Below are 20,232 nucleotides of genomic sequence, written 5' to 3'. Positions count from 1 at the left end.
ATAAAGTTCTTGCTCATCTTTATCCTAGGTACCTTAATTTTTTTTTTGTTCTAAATATAAGCAGTCATTTAAAAATTAAATGACTATATCTTGATTTTGTAAATGGGGAATTTAAATCATACTCTTACATTTATGAAAAAAAGTGGAGAAAACATAATTTGGATTATTCTAAATTCATTTCTATATTTGGAGTCTTCTCACATATGCATATAAATAGTAAAATATCATAGCTTTGTAAATATTTTGCTAGAATTATTAACATTTCACTTATTCTTGAAACATACAGAATGGGAAATGCATGTTTCATGTACAAAAAAAAAGAACAAGGTATATATGAACATTCTTAAAACTAATGAATGAAAAGCTGATCCAGATTGCTAGCCTACATTTTTCATCTTGGGATCACTGTCTTATACAATACTGTACAAAAGCTTTTTCTTCTTGTTGTTGTTCTTTTATTTTTTTAAAACACACTAAAGATTCACATCACAATTCAGTGTTCATTTTCCTCTTGAGACTCTTACTGAATTCATGTCTCTGCCTAGACGTTACAGATTCTTTTTTTTTTGTAGGAATAAAATAGTCTGGCTCAGGATATCAAGTTGGGAAATCAGTTCAGCAAGTGCCAGATTACACTGGATTTGATTAAATCCAGTATACTCAGGTGGAATTTTATCTGTTATTTCTTACCTAGCTTTTTTTCCCTAACCACTTTGGTTCTTTAATAGAGTGAACTATTAAAGCATTTACAAAAGGAGAAATCCTCCAGGCTACCAGATGCTGAAACTCTCCCCTGTTCTCTGGTGGATTTCACTCTAGATTGCTATGATAGCCATTTGGATTCTATACTTTAAAGACTAGGCTAAGTGTTCCCAAATCCTTTGTGTTCATTCTTAGCCATTCCCAATTACCAAGACCTATTTAAAAGTTTTCATTGCTTAACATGGAAGCCAAGAGACACTTAATTTTTATCCTTTAACTCTTTTAAATAGACAATAACATTAAAAGTCAAAAGGATTTAATATTTTAAATTAATATTCAACATGCATGAATGTATCATGTTTTTTTCTAAGCAATAGTATTTTATCTATTTGCCAAAAGATGGTATTCATCTGTTATTTTTGTGGTTTACGGTTCATTCTTCATGCTTCTAGGTTTCCCTACCCTACATTTTTTTTCCTTATGCTTAAACTGAAGATCTTCCCTTGAACATATTTGAACTTTGTTCGCATTAGTACCTAATGCATTACTGATTTGTAAAATTTCCCCTGCACTCAGATTAGCAGCAAATGCTCTTAATGCTTCTATACATGCCATCATAGGAACTGATTTGGATCTTTAGGGTCAGAGAGATTTATTCATTTACAATCATTTTAATTAGTGTCAGTCAGTGTCCCTAGTTAGTGTCATCCTTCATTAAGGATAGTTATAACAGTCATGTTAGAATCCTTACCTGTCAGTTTCAACATCTGATTTGGCTTAGGGTCAGACTTTAAAGAACGTGATACATTTTCTTGATTTTCATATGTAAGATAATTTTGGATAGTATTCTGGACTTTATTATGAGTGTTAAATTGTGGAGAGTCTGAATTCTACTATTTTTCTCAGATGAGTGTTATTTCCTTTCTATTAATATTAGCAGATACTTTTCTTGGTGGGATTTGAACTGCAAACTCTCTTCCTTGGGGGGCAGTCATTGAGGGGCTGTGATTCTATTTTGGGTGGTTCAGGATCTGTCAGAGATGTGGATTGACAGAGTCTGGGAATCCACTCTTTAATTCCTTCCTTGGGATTTCCTAATCTCTTCAGCATTCAAAGTTTTCTGGCTTCACTTTTCTGGTTACTCAGATAAGAAAAATAGATAGGTTTTCTACGTGCACCCCTGCTGCTGCTGCAAAGCCTGCCTCTGGAACTGCACTTAGCCCCAAGCTAAATACCAAGGAGAGGGGAACTGTCTTTTAGAGTTCCTCATCTGCACTTCTCCAAGCAAGCTTGCCCTTCCTACCAGTCTGCTGTTCATATTCCAGTATCTTCAGGTAGTTGCTTTTTGTATTACGGCCAAGTTTTATAGTTGTTTTTTGCTGGAGTATAGTCCAGTAGGGTCTTAGTCTACCACATTTGGAAGTAGAAGTTCTGTTTTGTCTGGTACTTTGAATTTCAAGAGTCATTTTTTTGCTCTGGTTAATGCAATAGCCTCTTAACCAGTCCCTGCTTGCACCTCTCCCTTCCCCGCCTTCCCATCTATTCTCAACACATTAATCAGAGTGATCCTATTAAAACATAACAGGAGCTTCAATGGCTCCCCATCTCACTCACAGTAAATTTAAAAATGTTTAAAATGCCCTGTTCTGCCTGTCTGAAACTCCTCGACCTTGGCTTCCAGGTCATATGCTTTTCTGGTCTGTTTTCTACCTCTCTGAACATTCATTCAACTCGTATTTCCTCTAATCTTTAAAGGTGGGCCCACTCTAAAAATGTGGTTCTACTTTAGACTTCTCTGACAGGGCAATGAATGAGGCTTTTCCTGTGCCAGGACCCCAGTGCTGAAGGCAATGAGGTCTTAAGTATTCCCCACTTTCTCAAATGAGCTACAGGCGGCACTGGCTTAAGGAGGGTTAAGAGCTCCCGGGCTCAGGCTACTCCAGAACATTTTTCACGGTAGAATCTGCCCAGATTTAAATAAGCGCAGCGCGAAACTAGAGAGCGTTCAAGCAGATTCCAGCTACCCTTGTTACAGGGAAGAGAGGCTCCAACTTTCCTTCCAATTCCTGAGCCCCTGCGGGCGGCCAGGAAGCGGAACCCAGGCGCGCGCGCCCCGGCTTCTGGCCGGGCGCGGGTCCTGGTGCACCACGGGCGCGCCACACCGGCCAGCATGGAGGAAGGCGGCGATTCCGAGCCGACCCCCGGGTGCAGCGGCCTGGGCCCGGGCGGCGTTCGCGGTAGCAGCGGCGTTCACACGTGGGCCCCTGAGGACGCCTGGATGGGCTCCCACCCTAAGGTCAGGAGGCGCGAGGGGAGCGGCGCGGCGGTCGCGGCGGTCGCGGCCCCTACCCGAGGCGGAACTCCTGGGCTGCGCTCCCCCTTTCTGCCCGCGGGATGGCTGAGGATGCGCGCCACCTTCAGCGCGGGGGACCGGTGTGCACTTCTGCCGGCCGAAGAAGGCAGCATCATTTTTGCTTGTTTAAACGAGTCGAACTATCCCTCTGACACCTTCCCGAGCCCCCCCACCAAAGCCATTCTTAAACTGAGGGCAAGACGTTAAATCCCGCCTCTCTCAAACCGGAGATCCCTTACTAGCACTCCACTGATGGTTGAGTTTTGCTCTCTAGGTAGAGCTCGTTTCGGGGATGAACTTACTTAATCTTCACAGTAATGCAAGGCAGTTTGTGGGCCATAGTTAAGATCGGGGCGTCCATAATGATAAAGATTTAGGCACAGTTAACATTTACACTTAGCCTTGGACCCAGAATGTGCATCTTGATTTTGCACAGGTACAGATCCCTAATTTTTCAGATTTCTTGGAAAATTTGAATAGGGTCTTGCCCAAAGCAAAGCTACTCACATTGTGAGTGTCTTTTTCTATATTAGCAGCAAGAGAGATAAAGATGGTCCCTTAGCCTGTTTCTGTTTGGGAGATCCCTGCTTTGTACCAGTAATGGCCCAAGCAGTGAATGGAGATGTGGGTTTTTCAGGAATCTCAGGGGCTGGTCTAGTACTTCACTAGAATTTCACTCTTCTGCTTGAGAGCAATAATTCATAGATAATCATCTAAAAACAGTCAAGAAAAAGAAAATTTTGAAGGTATAAATCTAAAAAGAGTTAAGTTAACCCTTTTGCATCTTCTCTTGCTTGATTTTATCCTCCTGCCCTGTCCCCTTTGTCCTTCCCAAAAGGTGAGAAAAAGAAACAATAGCATAAAAATGTTATTTAGTGCCATAAAAAGAAAAACAATGGGATGGAGAAGGGAGCACAGTGGTTAAGAGCATGAACTCAAAGTCAAACTCCCCAAGTTTGAATCCTGATTCTGTCGCTTACCAGCTTTGTGATTTAGGGCAGGCTGCTTGATCTCATTATGCCTCAGTTTCGCTATCTGAAAAATGGTGACATTAATAGTACGTACTTACCTCATAGGGCTACTACAGGATTAAATCACTTAATATTTGTAAGGCATTTGACATGAAATGTACATAGAAAGCACTGTGTACTTATTTGATTAGTGAAACACCAGTAACACATTTTTAAAATTTCATCTAGACTTGGTGTTGCTATTCAGGCAGTTTACATGCTTGCAGATTTTTTCCTCTCTGAAGCTAATGGCTGTATAGAATCTGACCATCAAATCTTCCCTTTGAGTTTTCTTCTTGAAGGAGCGAACTGATTAAAAAAAGAAGAAGAAGAAAAGAAATAATAGTGAATGTTTGTTTTTCCAGTTCCCACTTTTTGTGATTCAATTTGAAAATTACTTAGGTTCATTCAGTAAAATGGTATCGGATTTACCATCCTCAAACCGCACTTTTATTATTCTCGTGCTTGGAAATCCTCAGTGTTTCCTTATGGATAAAACTCAAACTTTTAGCTTGGCCACCAAGACCTTGCAACCTGGCCTGAAATTACACTTTCATTGTCATTTTCAAAGACATTTTTTGAGGTTTGAGGTGAATAGCTATTAATAATAACACTCCTGTTCTCCTGCACCTGTACACTTACAGTGAAGCGGACAGGAGAATGTGACTTCAGATCTGCCCCGGTGTGGATCTGCTCATACCTCACCTCTGCATTAACCCTGCTTATCCACCTGGTTACTGACAGCTGGACAGCCTCAGGCTTCCCCTACAGGGATAGGCCTGAAAAATGTTCCCCGATGCTTTCCAGCACATCTGAAAGAGGCAGGAGCTTGCCTAGTCCTTTCTTTAATTCCAATAACCGCCTATTCTTGAGTGAGAAAGATTGGGGAGAGAGTCTCTCCACATCCAAATAAGAGGCCAGGGAAATAGAAGTTCTCCGTTAACATGTCCCAGTGAAAATCTCATTAACAAATTTCTCTACTCATGGCAAATAGGCTTCTTTATAGGTCTTTGAATATGTGTGTCTTAGTCTCACCTTTATGTGATTACCCACACTATTACTGTACTGCTCTGTTTACTTAAATCATACATGTCCTTTAGGGCTCAACTTGCATCCCACCTCTGCCATAAAGCATTCACTAACCAGTCCCCCTGAATAGGGCTCCTCTGACCTGTTCTGTTGTGTTTTTTTTCCCCACGCACATGACTTTTAATCACTTACTGTCATATATTGTTATTTGCCTAACAATTTTAAGTATGCATGTGTTTAACAATTGCAGGTTATTTAGAGGCAGAGATCAGATCTTATATTTCCTTTTAATTTTGGCTATACCTAGAAGAGAGTTTTATGTATTTTATATATGTATATTTAATGAATACTTGCTTGATTGAAAGAAAATATTAAAAGATTCTTCCTTCTCTATTTGACAATTACATTTTGATTTTCAGTATTTAGAAATGATGAACTTAGATATAGGAGATGCCACCCAGGTTTACATAGCATTCTTGGTTTACCTGGACCTCATGGAGAGTAAGTTGTTTGTTTATATTGTTTTGTTATTGGGGCGATGATTGGGGTATGGGGTGCTGGGTTGGGATATAGCATTGTTGACATTATAATAATCATTTATGCATTTATTATTAATTTTGTCCATTAAATTTTGTAATTTATTTACATTGGGAATTACTGGGTAACAGAAAATACTAGAAAAGTGAAGAGAGTAGGTAGTGTTATGAGTAATATCTGCTTAGCTGAGTATTAGGTAGAAGTTTGGAGTTTTTATCTTTGTTTTCAATAAACATTATTGTCCATTCAATGATGCTCTTCCAGGTAAAAGTTGGCATGAAGTGAACTGTGTGGGATTACCTGAACTCCAGCTCATCTGCCTGGTGGGTACTGAGATAGAAGGGGAAGGGTTACAGACTGTGGTGCCTACCCCCATCACTGCCTCCCTCAGCCATAACAGGTGAGCAGGTGATTTTGGCCTTTGTGTAACAGATTAGTTCTTTTCCTGAGTATTGCACTAAGAATCTTTAAATTAAAGATATTAATATAACATTTTTAAAGGAATTTAGGGTAAGGGATCATAGCTTTACTTTGATTCTTTGAGGAATAATTTAAATATGTGTGTTTAACAAGTATTTATTTAGCACTTACTCTATGGTCAGTACCTTTTCAGAGAAAGTATATCTGATAGAAATACTAGCCTTAAGGAAATAGGAAACGTTTATATTCTTGGTAAGGAAGCAAGACCATTACATTTGAAACAACAGATATTATAAGATACACCATGTAATGCAAATCATATTTGTTACGGGAGTTGGTAAAGAGCATGATTAATATACAAGTTGAAATCAAAGAAAGCTTCCTGCAGCTTGTGGGACTTTTTAAAAAAAAAAATCTTAGGTGCACAAAATTGGATTAAACATCTGTTTCATGACATACTCTCATTATTGGTTCATGCCTGGCTTTTACTTATTTACTTAATTAGTTATTTTTAATAATGTAGTATCTCCCGATCCACCACCCATACTGAAACAAAACTAGATTCATAACAATAACTGACATCTAATCTTATGGGTCCCTTCCTTTCTCTGCTCCCACTGACCTGAGATAACTGTCATCCTGAATTCCATATTCATTGGGAAAATTTTTTTTAGATGTTTTTAACTTTATAAAAAGTATGTAATCTTTTGAGGCTCATCTTATATACTTAATATTACATTGCTAAAATTCACTCATTATGCATGTTTTGGACTGCCGTATAATGTTCCATTGTGTGATTGTACCATTGTTTTTACTTCCACTCTCCTGATGATAGAATGTTGCTAATGTTCAACTTTAGGAAATAGTTTCAAACTATTTCCAAAGTGGATACATCAGTTTACTTTCCACCAGCAATGTAAATACGATCTTTTGGAGCTGTATTGTCATTGTATCCAACATTTAGTATTGTTGGACTTTTTGAAAATTTGCCAGTTGAATGGATTAATCTTATTGTGGTCTTAATTTGCATTTCTCTGATCCCTAATAATATTGAACATTTCTTTATATATTTATTAGTTCCTCTCTTAAGAAATGCCTGTTCATATCCTTTGCCTATTTTTCTCATTGATATATATGAGTTCTTTATATATTCTTGACAGTAATGCTTTGTTGCTTCTCAGTTTTTAAGTTTGCCTTTCACTATCTTTAAAGTATCTTTTCATGTATAACATTTCTTAATTTGAATATAATCATATTTATTATCCATCTTTTATAATCAACATCTTTTTGTGTAGTTTAAGAAATATTTCCTATCTAAAGGTCTAAAAAATATTCACCTATATTTTCACAAAGAGTTCTAAAAAAGGTTATTTTTATTTGTTTGTTTTTAATGGTGTGAGCAGAGGTTAGGGAATCCCATTTTTTTTTTTTTTTTTTTTGAGACAGAGTCTCACTCTGTTGCCCAGGCTAGAGTGAGTGCCATGGCGTCAGCCTAGCTCACAGCAACCTCAAACTCCTGGGCTCAAGCAATCCTCCTGTCTCAGCCTCCCGAGTAGCTGGGACTACAGGCATGCACCACCATGCCCGGCTAATTTTTTCTATATATATTTTTAGCTGTCCATATAATTTCTTTCTATTTTTAGTAGAGATGGGGTCTCACTCTTGCTCAGGCTGGTCTCGAACTTCTGAGCTCAAACGATCCGCCCACCTCGGCCTCCCAGAGTGCTAGGATTACAGGCGTGAGCCACCGCGCCCGGCCGGGAATCCCATTTTTATGTGGATAATCACTTTTTCAGTCTCCTTTTACTGAATAGTCCCTCCTTTCCTCATTATCTGACATCACTTCTGTCATTTTTCCAAAGTTCCATACATGCATTGATTTGTGTTTGGGTTCTCTATTGTATTCCATTAATCAGTTTCTCTATCTTTGTGTCAATACCACATCTTCTTAATCTCTTGCTTCATAATAAGTACTGGTATCTGGTTAGCAGTCCTCCCTCCTTGCTTTTGTTCTTTAGAGGCTGTGGCAGACTGTTACTAAGATGGCTTCTTATAATCCAGCTTTCTGTTATTCATGCCCTTGTGTAACTAATTCTCTTCCCTTGAGTGTAGCTTGGACTCAGTGACTTGCTTCTAATGAACAAATTTTGGCAAAAATGATGGGATGTCACTTGCAAGATTAGGTTATAAAAAACTGTGGTCTCCACCTTAGGCACTCTCATACTCACTTGCTGTGAGGAAAACAGATGTGAGCTGTTCTGCAGAAAGGCTGAAATAGAGAAGAGAAGGTCATTATTGATGGAGAAGATTCTTGAGAGATGAGGAGAGATGGATTCAAGAGTGCAGTTAAAGAGAGTAATACTGAATTTTGAAAAGGAGAACCTTAACCTCTGAGAGTGGGGTGTAGGAAGAAAGGACACATGAAAATGTAACTATATTGGGGTGGGTATATAAATGGGGCAACGGGCAGAGCACTATCATGAATAGCTTTGATGAATACCTATTTTTTTTCTAGTTCACTATGACCGAATATATGGTAATTTAGTAGAAAGAGCACCAAACTGAAGTCTTCAGACCTAGATTCTAGTCTTGGTACTGACACTTAAAATTTTTCTGATGCTTGGCAACACACCTTATTTCTCTGGATTTTGGTTTCCTTGTCTTTTATTAAGGGATTTAGATTACCAGTATATGATATGCAAGATCCCTTCCGAATCAAAGCTATTGTAATTGGTTATTTTCATTGTTCATATTTCATAAAACTGTTAAATTAATTTGCAGATTTCTATAAAGTATTTTTTGTATATATGATTCATAATGAGAACTGTGTTTGGATATATCAGACTATTTATATGCTTCTTGAGAATCACAAATAGTTAATAGAGTTGACATCAGATTTGATCACTAGTACTTTCTGGTTTTTACAGCATGATTGCCAAGCCTTCCTACATCTGAAAGACTTAATTCGTTCCTCAAAACTCATTCTGTATGTCTTTTAATTACTGTAACAAATATTGTCCTAGCTAGTATTATTGTTATATTATTTGTTTGGACAAGGAGCCACTATTTGGAATTAACCTAAATTTAATCCTAAAAAATAAAATTAATGAAATGAAACCAAAAGTCTATTTTAATCAAAATCATTTCATAAGTCTAGAAGTACAAATTTGTGCCCATTTTTAATTTCTGATATTTTCTAGCTGATAATTAATGCTTTTCTAGCTTTAATAGCTTCAGCTTGTTTTCTTTGGTAAGCCATTTTTATGATCTTGCATTTAATGACTCAGAGTACTTAAATCTTTCTGTCTTATTTTATATAAATATTCATAATCATATTATGCAGTGGAATAATAGTATAGAAAATAACACAAATGAGGCCCTTACACTCTAGATTTATTATGCCTTTTAGGACATAAAATATTCTCAACTTTAACTATGCAAATAACTTTTTAACAAATGGAGATTGTGTGTGTGTGTCATTTCATTCTTCAGTCTTTAACAGGAGCAATATTTTTAGATAGTAGGCATACTTTTATCTATTTTTACTTCCAGTATACTTTATAATATAAAATGTTATATATCTAACAGTGGTGCTGCAATTTCAGACTTCTGTGGTTAATGTAGGAATTTTCCTACTTTAGTAACACAGAGAAGAAAATTATTGACTTTGAGTCTTTGGTAGCCTGTTTATAGAGAAGATATTCATTGAGACATGTCCTAAAAGTATTTGGCTGGGTAACTCACCATGAAAGAAAATACATTTTTTTATTTAAGAGGGCAAACAGTTTTTATTTATTCAATAATAAAGCAGCTACACAAGTAAGTCATTGTGTGTTCACTTTTAAATATTATTTGTTAGATAATATTGCTTGGGCTTTTTGGTCTTAGCAAGTGTTTTTTGAGTGACTCCTATGTGTCAGGCAATAATCTAAGTGCTGAGGATACCAAGTTGAACAAGACATACTCATGAAAGTAATATTCTAGCATTGAATGGTCACTTGGAAAATAAATTTTTTTTTTTATAATTATTGGATGGGATCTAATAAAAACAGAGTTGTGCTTTGTTCAGATATTTAATTAAATGTGTGATTTGGGACTGCCTTCACTTATTTTATTGCCAAATAATTGAATAACAGGATAATGGAGTACCGACAAGTACTTTAACAGGGACATGTACAAAGTTGTGCCAAGATCCAGAGGAAGGACAGGAAGAGTCTTCTGAAACCATAGTTGAGTGGCGCAAATACAAGTAGTTAAACATGACTGCCTGCCTAGCATGGTATCTAGTCCGAGTGGGTGTTTAGTAATATTCCTTGAGGCGGTAAATGAATAAATGAATGAATAGAACTCAGGAGAAGAGAGGGGAAGGATGGGAAATGATGTGGGAAAAGTTATTTAGATTATGAAGGCCATCAGTGTTTTTACTTTTTTACTATTACAAATGGTACTGTAATGAATAGCCTTGTAAGTATCTCCTTGTACTTACAGATGAGAGTTTCCCTAAGGAAAATACCTAGAGAAGGAATGGCTGGGACATATGGCATTTACACCTTTATCTTTACTGGCTAATTAAACTATTATTTGTCTTTACTGGTTAATTTATTGGTTAATTAAAGATAACCAGGAAAGACAAAGGTATACGCTCATCTTTACTTTTACAATAAAGCAAAAACTGCTAAATTGTTTTCAAAAGGATTATCAGCCTACACTCCCACTGGCAATATATAAGTGTTCACAGACTAGGAGAAGAGATGTACCTTGTGTGTAACTGACAAAGATTAATTCAGAATATATAAATAGCTTCTGTGACTCAAGAGAAAAACAACCTGATGGGAAACATGGACAAAGAATATGAACAGGCCATTCACAGAAGAGGAACTCAAATGCCCAAATCTATTTGTAAATCAAGGAAATACAAATATAAAACATGTTTGTTTGTGGTTTGTCTTAACTTTGAAGAAGATTTTAGACAGACAGGTTATGTCTTTATTGTTTGGGAAGAAGAAGATACTTAATTTACGGGGAACCTTTGAGACAGGGCAACAGTTAGCACGGAATGCCTTTGAACAAATTAGAAAAAGGTGCCCCCTCTGGGCATAACAAAGGTAAAAGCCTCTTTCTTCACTAGGATTCAAGGGTTGGCAAACAGTGAAGGCCAGATTTCAGACCCAGTTGTGCCACACACCCTTGTGCAAAGCATGATCTGCACAACTGTACGTGATTCCCTCCCTGAAGCATGTCTATTGAGTCCTACGTTTCCACAAAGAACACTTTAAAAATTACTGCTACGTGGATGGTATCATTGAAAGGCTTTGAGCAAGGGGTGACACTATTGATTATTCTGTGTGGTTATAAGAGTACTTTGCATTTGTAGAGAATGTTAGAGTATTTCAAAGTACTTTCACAAGTATACTTTCATTAGCACTAAAATCCCAAGTGGGACATGGGATAGTTGTTTTAGCCCTATTTTACATATAAAAAGCTGAGGTTTAAGATATGTTTTTATTTGTATCGCTACTTTATCTAAAAGATAACAGAAGATTAAGTGAGTTGCACCAAGGTATCATAGTTAGTCTCATTGCTATTAGAGTTCTTCCTACTTTATTAGTGTTTTTAAAATTTTTTATTATAAAATGAAACCAGATACAGAAAAGCACACAATACAAATGTATAGATTAGTGAATTATCACAAGCAAACATCTTGAACCCTTATAACTACAACCAAGCCAAGAAATAGAACTTTTCCAGCCATCCCACAACTTTTTTCACATGCCCTATCCCAATCATAACTCTTTCCTTCCCCCCAAAATAACCACTATTCTTACTTTTATAATAATATAGGCTTTGGCCTGAATTGTTACTAAGCAAGCAATGGGCTTGGTGCCCGACATACATAGAAGCCAAGGCTTTATTGCAAGTCGACTGGGAAGGAGACATGAGGCAATACTCAAATCTGTCTCCCTGAGCTGGGGCCTTGGGTAGGTTTTATAGGCAGAGGTAATGAGGCACGATCTGATTGGAGCATGCCATGAGGTGATGCCAAGGCTTGCTTATTAATTCAGTCCCTGTTCCTCAATCCGAGCACTTTGGTTCTGCCTGTGATTGACTTTTTAGTTTCAGCTGGCTGCAGGGAATCGAGCGCACTTGATTCATCTGGGCATGCGCAGGTTAAGTGACCTGCAACGTGGGGATTCATGGCAACTGAAAAACAGCTAACCATTTTATTATACAAAGTAAAACCAGATTGGGCTGGTTCTGCAGTTACAATATATTGTTCCCAGGACCTCTTAATGATAGCTTCCCGTTTTGACTCTCAAGAAAGCATGATGGAACGTGAGTGGATGAGACTGATAATATATTATCAGTAATATTAATTTTATATGAAAACCCTGCCAACTTTAGCACTTTATTGTTAGAAACAAATTACTTGCCACACTGCACAACCAACCTGAGCATACCAGCTGTAAATCACCATCCTAGACTATGCTGCTTAGCTGCTTGAGTATAGTATTTGTTTTTAAATGCTTTTTATTTTTTCAAAACTTAAAATAACATTTTTGCTAATAGGAAAGCTGGGTAACATACGAAGCCTGGGAGTCAGGAGTTGGCAATTTGTTGGAGGTACAATTTCATATAATTTACCAAGAGCATGTAACATATAAGGCCTGATATTGGTCTCCTTTATTGACGTTCCCGAGTTTCATAATCTGTTGTTTGTAAAACTGGACCAAACTCAGTCATTTACATAGTTAACTATAACTTAATTATATAACATTTCCCTAGTGATGACAAACAATCCCACTGCATGAGTTAAAATTAAAAATAGCAGTCTCACCCCTTGATTGTTGAGGGGCAGAGTGACATATATATTATTGTTGTATGGCTTAATCTTTCTATTGTTTATTTTATAGTGTATATGTATTTGCTGACTCCTTAAAAGGTAATAGTTCTAGGCAAAGTTTAATGTTATGTCTTTGTACATTCTAAGAATGCCTGAACAGTTTTTGTATCCATTTCCCACTTACTTTCCCAGGCTTTAGACCTGGTGATTTTGTTTATATAGTTTCTGGCAAGAATGCAGACAGATTCCATTATAGGGTGTATATTTGAATGACTGTGAGTAAATGCATTACTTTGAGCAAGTACAGTTTGTTACTAGTGTTTTCTATAAAGCAGTTATACTTAATACATAATCATTGTTAAAATACTGTCATAGTTTTCAAGTCTCAGAAGATCTTGTGTATACTAGTCCTTCTGAAAATACTGATTTAATCCTAATTTTTTATCTCCAGTGGGAGAATAAAATTGGTAAAGTGCCCATTTCTGATTATCTGGTAGGAAAATTATGCCCATGGAGTATGAGGTGATTAATTGCTAGTACTTCCTGAAGGGAAGGACACATCTACTTTTCGTCTCATCTAAAAATACTTCCTAAAGCTAATGTAAAATAATTTTTAGTTCACATTATAAAGTGTCATATTAAGTTATATATTTGGATGGTATCCATATGGAGAGTACTCCAGGCTGTTTCTTTGCTAGCGTGAATCTAAGGAATCCATGGAGCAAGTTTGGTAAATGACTATGGAAGTCTGAATACAGTTTCCTCAGACACAGCAATGGTATAAAATCATATTAGTAGATTCACAGACATCAAAGAGATCTGATGGATTTAAAGGTGAGACAACAAGAGAAATCCTAACTACAGCTGGGGACCTATTTTTTTCAGTGCTAAGATTGCAGATGAAGTCAAATTTATGTTCAGATAGCTTGATTAGCTTGTCTTTGGACCTTCCTTGCCATTGGCATATTTTGAGTGCCCTAAATGAGAGAAGTACATTACACCAAAGTTAGGATAATACTATTATACGTTTCTCATACAAGGACCCAATTTATGAGGGAAAAGGTGGTTTTCTGTTCTTTACCAGTGGTTTTTTTTTTCCCTGATGGAACCTATGATGTTGTCTCTCAACTTCAATGTCAATTTAGTTTCTTCAGCAAGATATGAGAGATGGGAAAATCATAGTTGGCACATTTTAAGCTTATCTGTGGTTATATACATATATTTTTTAAAAAGCTGAGTGAAGTGTTTTATACAATTATAAAATCCAGAGACAGTTAAGATAGTGTTTTTTAAAATGATCTATTAATCTTCTTTGTTACAAAGGATCATAGTTCCTTCCTCAGTAATACCAGTGAATCATTCATCCTTTCCAACCTGACTAAATTATAAATGATTCTCTCCTCTCAGTGTCAGAGAAGGATAGTGGATGTGAGGATGGGGCCTCTCCAGTCATCATTTTATCCCCTCAGTCCCACAAATTAGTGGTGTTTCTTTTTTTTTAATGATTGGAAACTTTTCTAAATTTAATATACTCAGCCATTTTATCTGAGAGAAAAGTGTTTCAAATGTTCTCTTTCTTGACATCTTCCAATCTCAATATTACTTCAGAAATTTAGAAAAAGACATAAACTTTCCGTATACCAAATTGCCCCTCTGCTAGTTCAGCTACCATAAAGCTAAAAGTACAAGAACTTTTGTAAGTTGGTTTGATCAAGACAGTTTTGGCAAGATTCTTGTACGATTAAAGGAATTTATGCCCTAAGGAAACTGAATCAGTGCACATAAGAAATGAGTGTCAGAGCCAAAGTTAGGATTCCTAGCCTGTGATGCTCAGCTTAATGTGATGCTTAGCTTATAAATACACTAGTTCCCACAGTGTTGTTTTCAAAAGAATGTGCTTTCCTTTCTTCTTACATTGAATTCAATGAACTGTAGTTCTTTATTCTTTGTCAGAACTAATTTCTCCCAATACAACTTTTAAATACTGTCAATGGTATTTTTTCTTTTTTTAAGGGACATAATTACTTTAAAAATATTTTATTAGCTATTTTATTAGCTATTATATTTTATTAGCTATCACAGGAGTAACCTAGATAATATAATGGACCAATTATTTATTTTTAAATCCATTGCTTTAGTGTTTTTAGGAGGAGAAGAAAAAGAGCAAATATTTTAAACCACTGAGATGTATAGGGAAAATTAAAATTTTATTTACTGTTCTTATACTAAAATAATATACCTTTTGCTAAAAATGTTACAAATGTATATAGTTATACTTTTTCTTTAAATATAATGAATATAACTATAATTGTAGACTAGAGGCAGTATTTTGGTTTTGGGACAGGATAAAAAGGTAAATTGTAGATTACTCCGGCATTTTCTAACTTGCTCATTTATTTATTGGCTCCCTGTGCCCGACAAGTACAAAACATCACAGACCTTGCCCACAAGATGCTCATGGTCAAGAACTGAGGTGGATAGACATTTACATCCAGTGTGATAAACATAATGACAGAAATGTTCTGGCACTGAGGAAGACCACAGAGGAAGGAGACCTAACCTCAGCTGGTGGCATACAAGGTGGGAGAGTTTGGAAAAACTTCCTGGAAGACAAGAGTTTTGAAATATGCGTAGGCTTTTAATATGGAACAAGGATGGGAATGGATGCCCCTGGCAAAAGTAATAACATAAGCAAGGTACTGAGGGCTGAGAGAGCCTGAGGATTGCAAATAGTTCATCATGAATGGATACTAGCATCCACTGAGGGAGGGAGCACCTGCCTGCGGCTGGTGAGAATGCCCTGGAGTGGGAGGGAGGTGTGTGGGTGCACAAAAAGGAGGGAGAGAGAATATATGTGATGTGAGAGAGATGGGAATGACGGAGGAGGGAAGGAAATGAGAAGCAGAGAAAAATATGAAAAAGGAATCCATCTCCTGGGAACCAATTGTTCAGGAGAAGCAACCTATTAAGGATGAAGGAATTCAAGTAATTAAGGAATTCAAAGGTAAGAGAACGCTAGATCAAGAATTTTGCCACTAAAGAGTCTTTAAGAAACATGATATATCCTGAAACAAAAGTGGGAAAATTATTTGAGGAGTCAGAATATTAGGGATTGTAATGCTTGTTTCTATTTTCCGTAGTGGATACCAATTCAAATGTACAAATCTGTAAGGATATAGAAGATGATCAGCTATCACTGCAAGAGCCTAATGTGGGGATTTGAGGAGGTTAAGTAACCCTCCCGTTACTTGCCATTTCTTAGCCTCCTTTGCTGAACCTTTTCATGTTTCTGGCCTCTAAATGTTAAAATGCTCTCGAGTTTCAGTTCTCTGAGCTTTTCTCTTCATTATGCTCACTCCCCAGCAGCCTCATCTGGTTCCGCAGTTTTAAATATCATCCATATACTGATGACTCCCAAATTTATATCCCCACCTCAATCTCTACCATGAACTTTAGACTCTTATATTTAATTGCCCACTTGACATCTCCATTAGGATCTAAAAGGCATGTCAGATTAGCATGTCAAAGAACAACTTTGGATTTGCCCCCTATACTTGCTCCTTCTGCAGTTTTCCCCATGTCAGTAAATGGCAACTCTGTTCATTCTGAAGCTCAGGCCAAAAACCTTGGAGTTTTTTTTTTGGTTTTTTTTTTTAATGTATGTAGATTTCATTTTTAGACCATTTTTAGATTTACAGAAAAATTGAGCAGATAGTACAGAGATTTCCCATGTAATCCTCAGTCCAGCAGTGTTTTCTCTATTACTAACATCTTGCATCAGTATGGTGCTTTTGTTACAATTAATGAGCCAATATTGATATTATCAACTGAAATCCATAGTTTACATTAGGGATTATCATACAGTTCTATGGATTTTGACAAATGCATAATGTCGTGTATCCACCATCATATACAGAATAGTTTTCAGTGCCTTAAAAGTCCCCTGTGCTTCATCTGTTTATCCCTCTGCCCACCCCAAACCCCCGCCCCTGGGAACCACTGAACTTTTTACTTTCTCTACAGTTTTTCCTTTTCCAGAATGTTATGTAGTTGGAATCATAGTATGTAGTCTTTTCATACTGGCTTCTTTCACTTAGCAATATGCATCCTTGCCAGCATGGTATTGTTAGTTTTTTGTGTTTTAGCTACTCTAATCTACGGTGGTATCTCATTCTTTTAATTTTGCAATTTCCTAATGACATATGGTGTTGAGCATCTTTTCATATGTTTATTTGCCATCTGTGTATCTTCTTTGATGAGGTGTCTGTTCATACCTTTTGTCCATTTTTAAATCGAGTTTTTTTTCTTTTTGTTAACTTTTTAAGGGTTTTTTTGTGTATTTTGGATACAAGTCCTTTATCACTGCCATCCCTAACCCCCGGGCTGCAGACCGGTACTGGTCCATGGCCTGTTAGGAACTGGACCTCACAGGAGGAGGAGAGTGGTGGGCACGAACAAAGCTTCATCTGTGTTTATAGCTTCTCTCCCTGGCTTGCATCACTGCCTGAGCTCCGTATCCTCTCCGATCAGCGGCATTAGATTCTTGTAGGAGCGCAAACCCTACTGTAAACTGCACATGTGAAGGATCTAGGTTGCACACTCCTTATGAGAATCTAACATGTGATGATCTGAAGTGGAGCTGAGGCAGTGATGCTAGTGCTGGGGAGTGGCTGCAAATACAGATTATCATTAGCAGAGAGGTTTGTATAATTATTTCATTATATATTACAATGTAGTAATAATAGAAATAAAGTGCATAATAAATGTAATGCACTGAAATCATCCTGAACCATTCCCCTCTCACCCATTGTGGAAAAATTGTCTTCCATGAAAACAGTCCCTGGTTCCAAAAAGATTGGGGACTGCTGCAAATCAGATACATGTTTTGCAAATATTTTCTCCATGGGTTGTCTTTTTATTCTCTTAACAACTGTCTTTTGCAGCACAAAAGTTTTTAATTTTAATAGAGCCTGACCTAATTTTTTTTTTATGGATTGGGCTTTGGTGGTGTATCCAAAAACTCATCACCAAACCCAAGGTCACCTAGATTTTCCTTGTATGTTGTCCTCTAGAAGTTTTATAGTTTTGTGTTTTACGTTTAGGTCTATAATCCATTTTGAGTTAATTTTAATGAAAGGTATATAAGGTCAGGGTCTAGATTCATTTTTTTGCACGTGGAAATCCAGTTATAGCACCATTTGTTGAAAAGACGGTTCTTTGTCCATTGAATTGCTTTTGCTCCTTTGTCAAAGATCAGTTGACTGTATTTCTGTTGGTCAATTCTGGGCTCTTTATTCTATTCTATTGGCCTGTTTGTCTATTCCTTCACCAGCACCACATGATCTTAATTGATACAGCTTTATAATAGGTCTTGAAGTCAGATTATGCCAATCCTCTCAGTTTGTTGTTCTTCAGTATTTTGTTGGCTATTGTGTGTCTTTTGCCTTTCCATATGCACTTTAGAATTAGTTTGTCAATATCTACAAAACAGCTTGCTGGGATTTTGATTGGGATTGTGCTTAAACTAGATCACATTGGGAAAAATTGGCATCTTAACAATATTGAGCCTTCCTACCCAGGAACATGGACTCTCCCTCCATTTAATTTAGATCTCCTATGAACTCTTTGATCAGAATTTTATAGTTTTCCTCATATAGATCCTATAAATATTTTGTTATATTTTCATCTATTTCATTTTTTGATGCTAATATAAATGGTGTTTCGTTTTCGATTTCAAATTCTATTTGTTCGTTACTGCTATATAGGAATACAGCGAAATTTTGTGTCCTGTATCCTTATATCCCATAACCTTGCTATAATCTCTTAGGTTTTATTCTTCCCATTTCGCTTATCTCCAAATTAATCAACAAATCCTTTCAGTTCTCCCTTAAAGATACATCCGGAATCTGTCCATTTCTCACCACCTCCACTGTTACCACGGTGTCATAACTGTTACCACTCTGGTTCCAGTTACTACCATCTTACCTCCTGGACCTACTAAGTGGTCGTCCTTTATAACACTTGCCACATTGATGCTATTCAACATATTGTATATTTGGCTTTCTTTGATTATTTACTGTCCTTTTTCCACTGTTCCATGAAAACAGGAACTTTGTTTTGTTCATTGTTTGCCTCTCTAGTCTAGCTTGGTACTTGGCACGTGTTGCTAAATAAGTATTTGTTGAATGACTGAAGGAACTCTCCTAGGCTACTACGTTCCTGTAGCAGAGACTTACTAAATAATACCTTAAAGAATGTAAGAATATATTACAAGCAGCCTTCCAAGAATTTCCAAAAAATTAGAAAGTCTGAAAAATCCATCCCCTTGCAGAATTTATCACCATTTCCCGCGCTTACACTGTAACTATAATGTGCATCTGAGGACAGAGACCAATCGATCGCAAGTCTGAAGAGGAAATCTGCCAATGCTGGGAATAACTTCCTTACTTTTTACTTAAATTCTTTTTTCTTTCATCTATATTCTTTCCACCCTTTCATCGTTCTTTTTTCTCTAGTGTCTTGGAAAAAGGACTTATATTAATGCTGGAGCAAATGATTACTAGAACTGAATTCTTTCTTTATAACATTTCTAAAGGCATTCTTAGTTATGAGATCTAATGCTCTAATGCTAAATATTTTCTTGAAGTATATTCCATTATTGTTTCCCTATAATTGAAAAGTATTTCCACACTCCAAAAGCATAGTCTTATTGCAAATTCATTTAATGGCCACTATTTTATCTGAGTCCTGAAGTCTAATGACTGGGAAAATGACTTCTGTCATTTGGCTCTCCTGCATATTAGGATCTGTGTCCTTACCCTAACCTGTGTTGGAAATCTCTGGCTGATGAAACCCCCTTTAACTGACACAGGATTTTTTTCTCTTACCTGTCAAAAAAAAAGAAAGAAAAAGCTTGCAGTTTATTTTAGCAGAATTACTTCGCATTGGGGTGAAAAGCCACCCTTGAAAAGCTTGATTGTTCAGTAAACCCCCTTGGGATTTTAGCTGCCTTGATTTTTTCGCTAGGGAGGCATTGGCGTGAATCCCAAGGAGGTAGTCTATTATCTCTGAAACTTTTCTTTGGATTGAGCCTGTGCATGAATAAGGATTCTTTGGTGATTCTGGCACCAAGTTAATTTTGCATTGTGTTTCAGAGTTGCATTATGATGTGTCATTCCATTATATCATAATGAGGCAGATCAAGGAGTTAATGCCATTTATTGATAAGGCTACAGCATGTACAAGTTTGGCCACATTGAAGAGGACAGAAGGAGATACTTTTTTTGGATTGAAATTAAGACTAATTTTAACCCATGGTGTATTCTTTTTTTAACAATATT

General features: G+C 36.8%; 1 protein-coding gene across 3 annotated transcripts in view; it reads left to right on the top strand.

Annotated features, from left to right (window-relative positions):
• Window positions 1-2,859: 2,859 nt before the first annotated feature.
• TSEN15 (tRNA splicing endonuclease subunit 15) overlaps window positions 2,860-20,232 on the top strand; it is a 42,480-nt gene continuing 25,107 nt past the window's right edge. For 2 of the 3 annotated variants that reach the window (XM_069459424.1, XM_069459425.1), the window contains exons 1-3: window positions 2,860-2,998; window positions 5,514-5,595; window positions 5,896-6,031. In XM_069459424.1, the coding sequence (XP_069315525.1) occupies window positions 2,873-2,998; window positions 5,514-5,595; window positions 5,896-6,031 (344 nt within the window). In that variant the 5' untranslated portion in view covers window positions 2,860-2,872. Of the gene's footprint in view, window positions 2,999-5,513; window positions 5,596-5,895; window positions 6,032-11,601; window positions 11,612-20,232 lie in introns of all 3 variants that reach the window. The other variant, XM_069459426.1, reaches the window with a different exon arrangement.

This window comes from Eulemur rufifrons, chromosome 27 (assembly GCF_041146395.1).
Source record: "Eulemur rufifrons isolate Redbay chromosome 27, OSU_ERuf_1, whole genome shotgun sequence".
Taxonomy (NCBI): Eukaryota; Metazoa; Chordata; class Mammalia; order Primates; family Lemuridae; genus Eulemur; species Eulemur rufifrons.
Note: the sequence above shows the minus strand (reverse complement) of the source record. Positions and strands in the feature narration are given on the sequence as shown.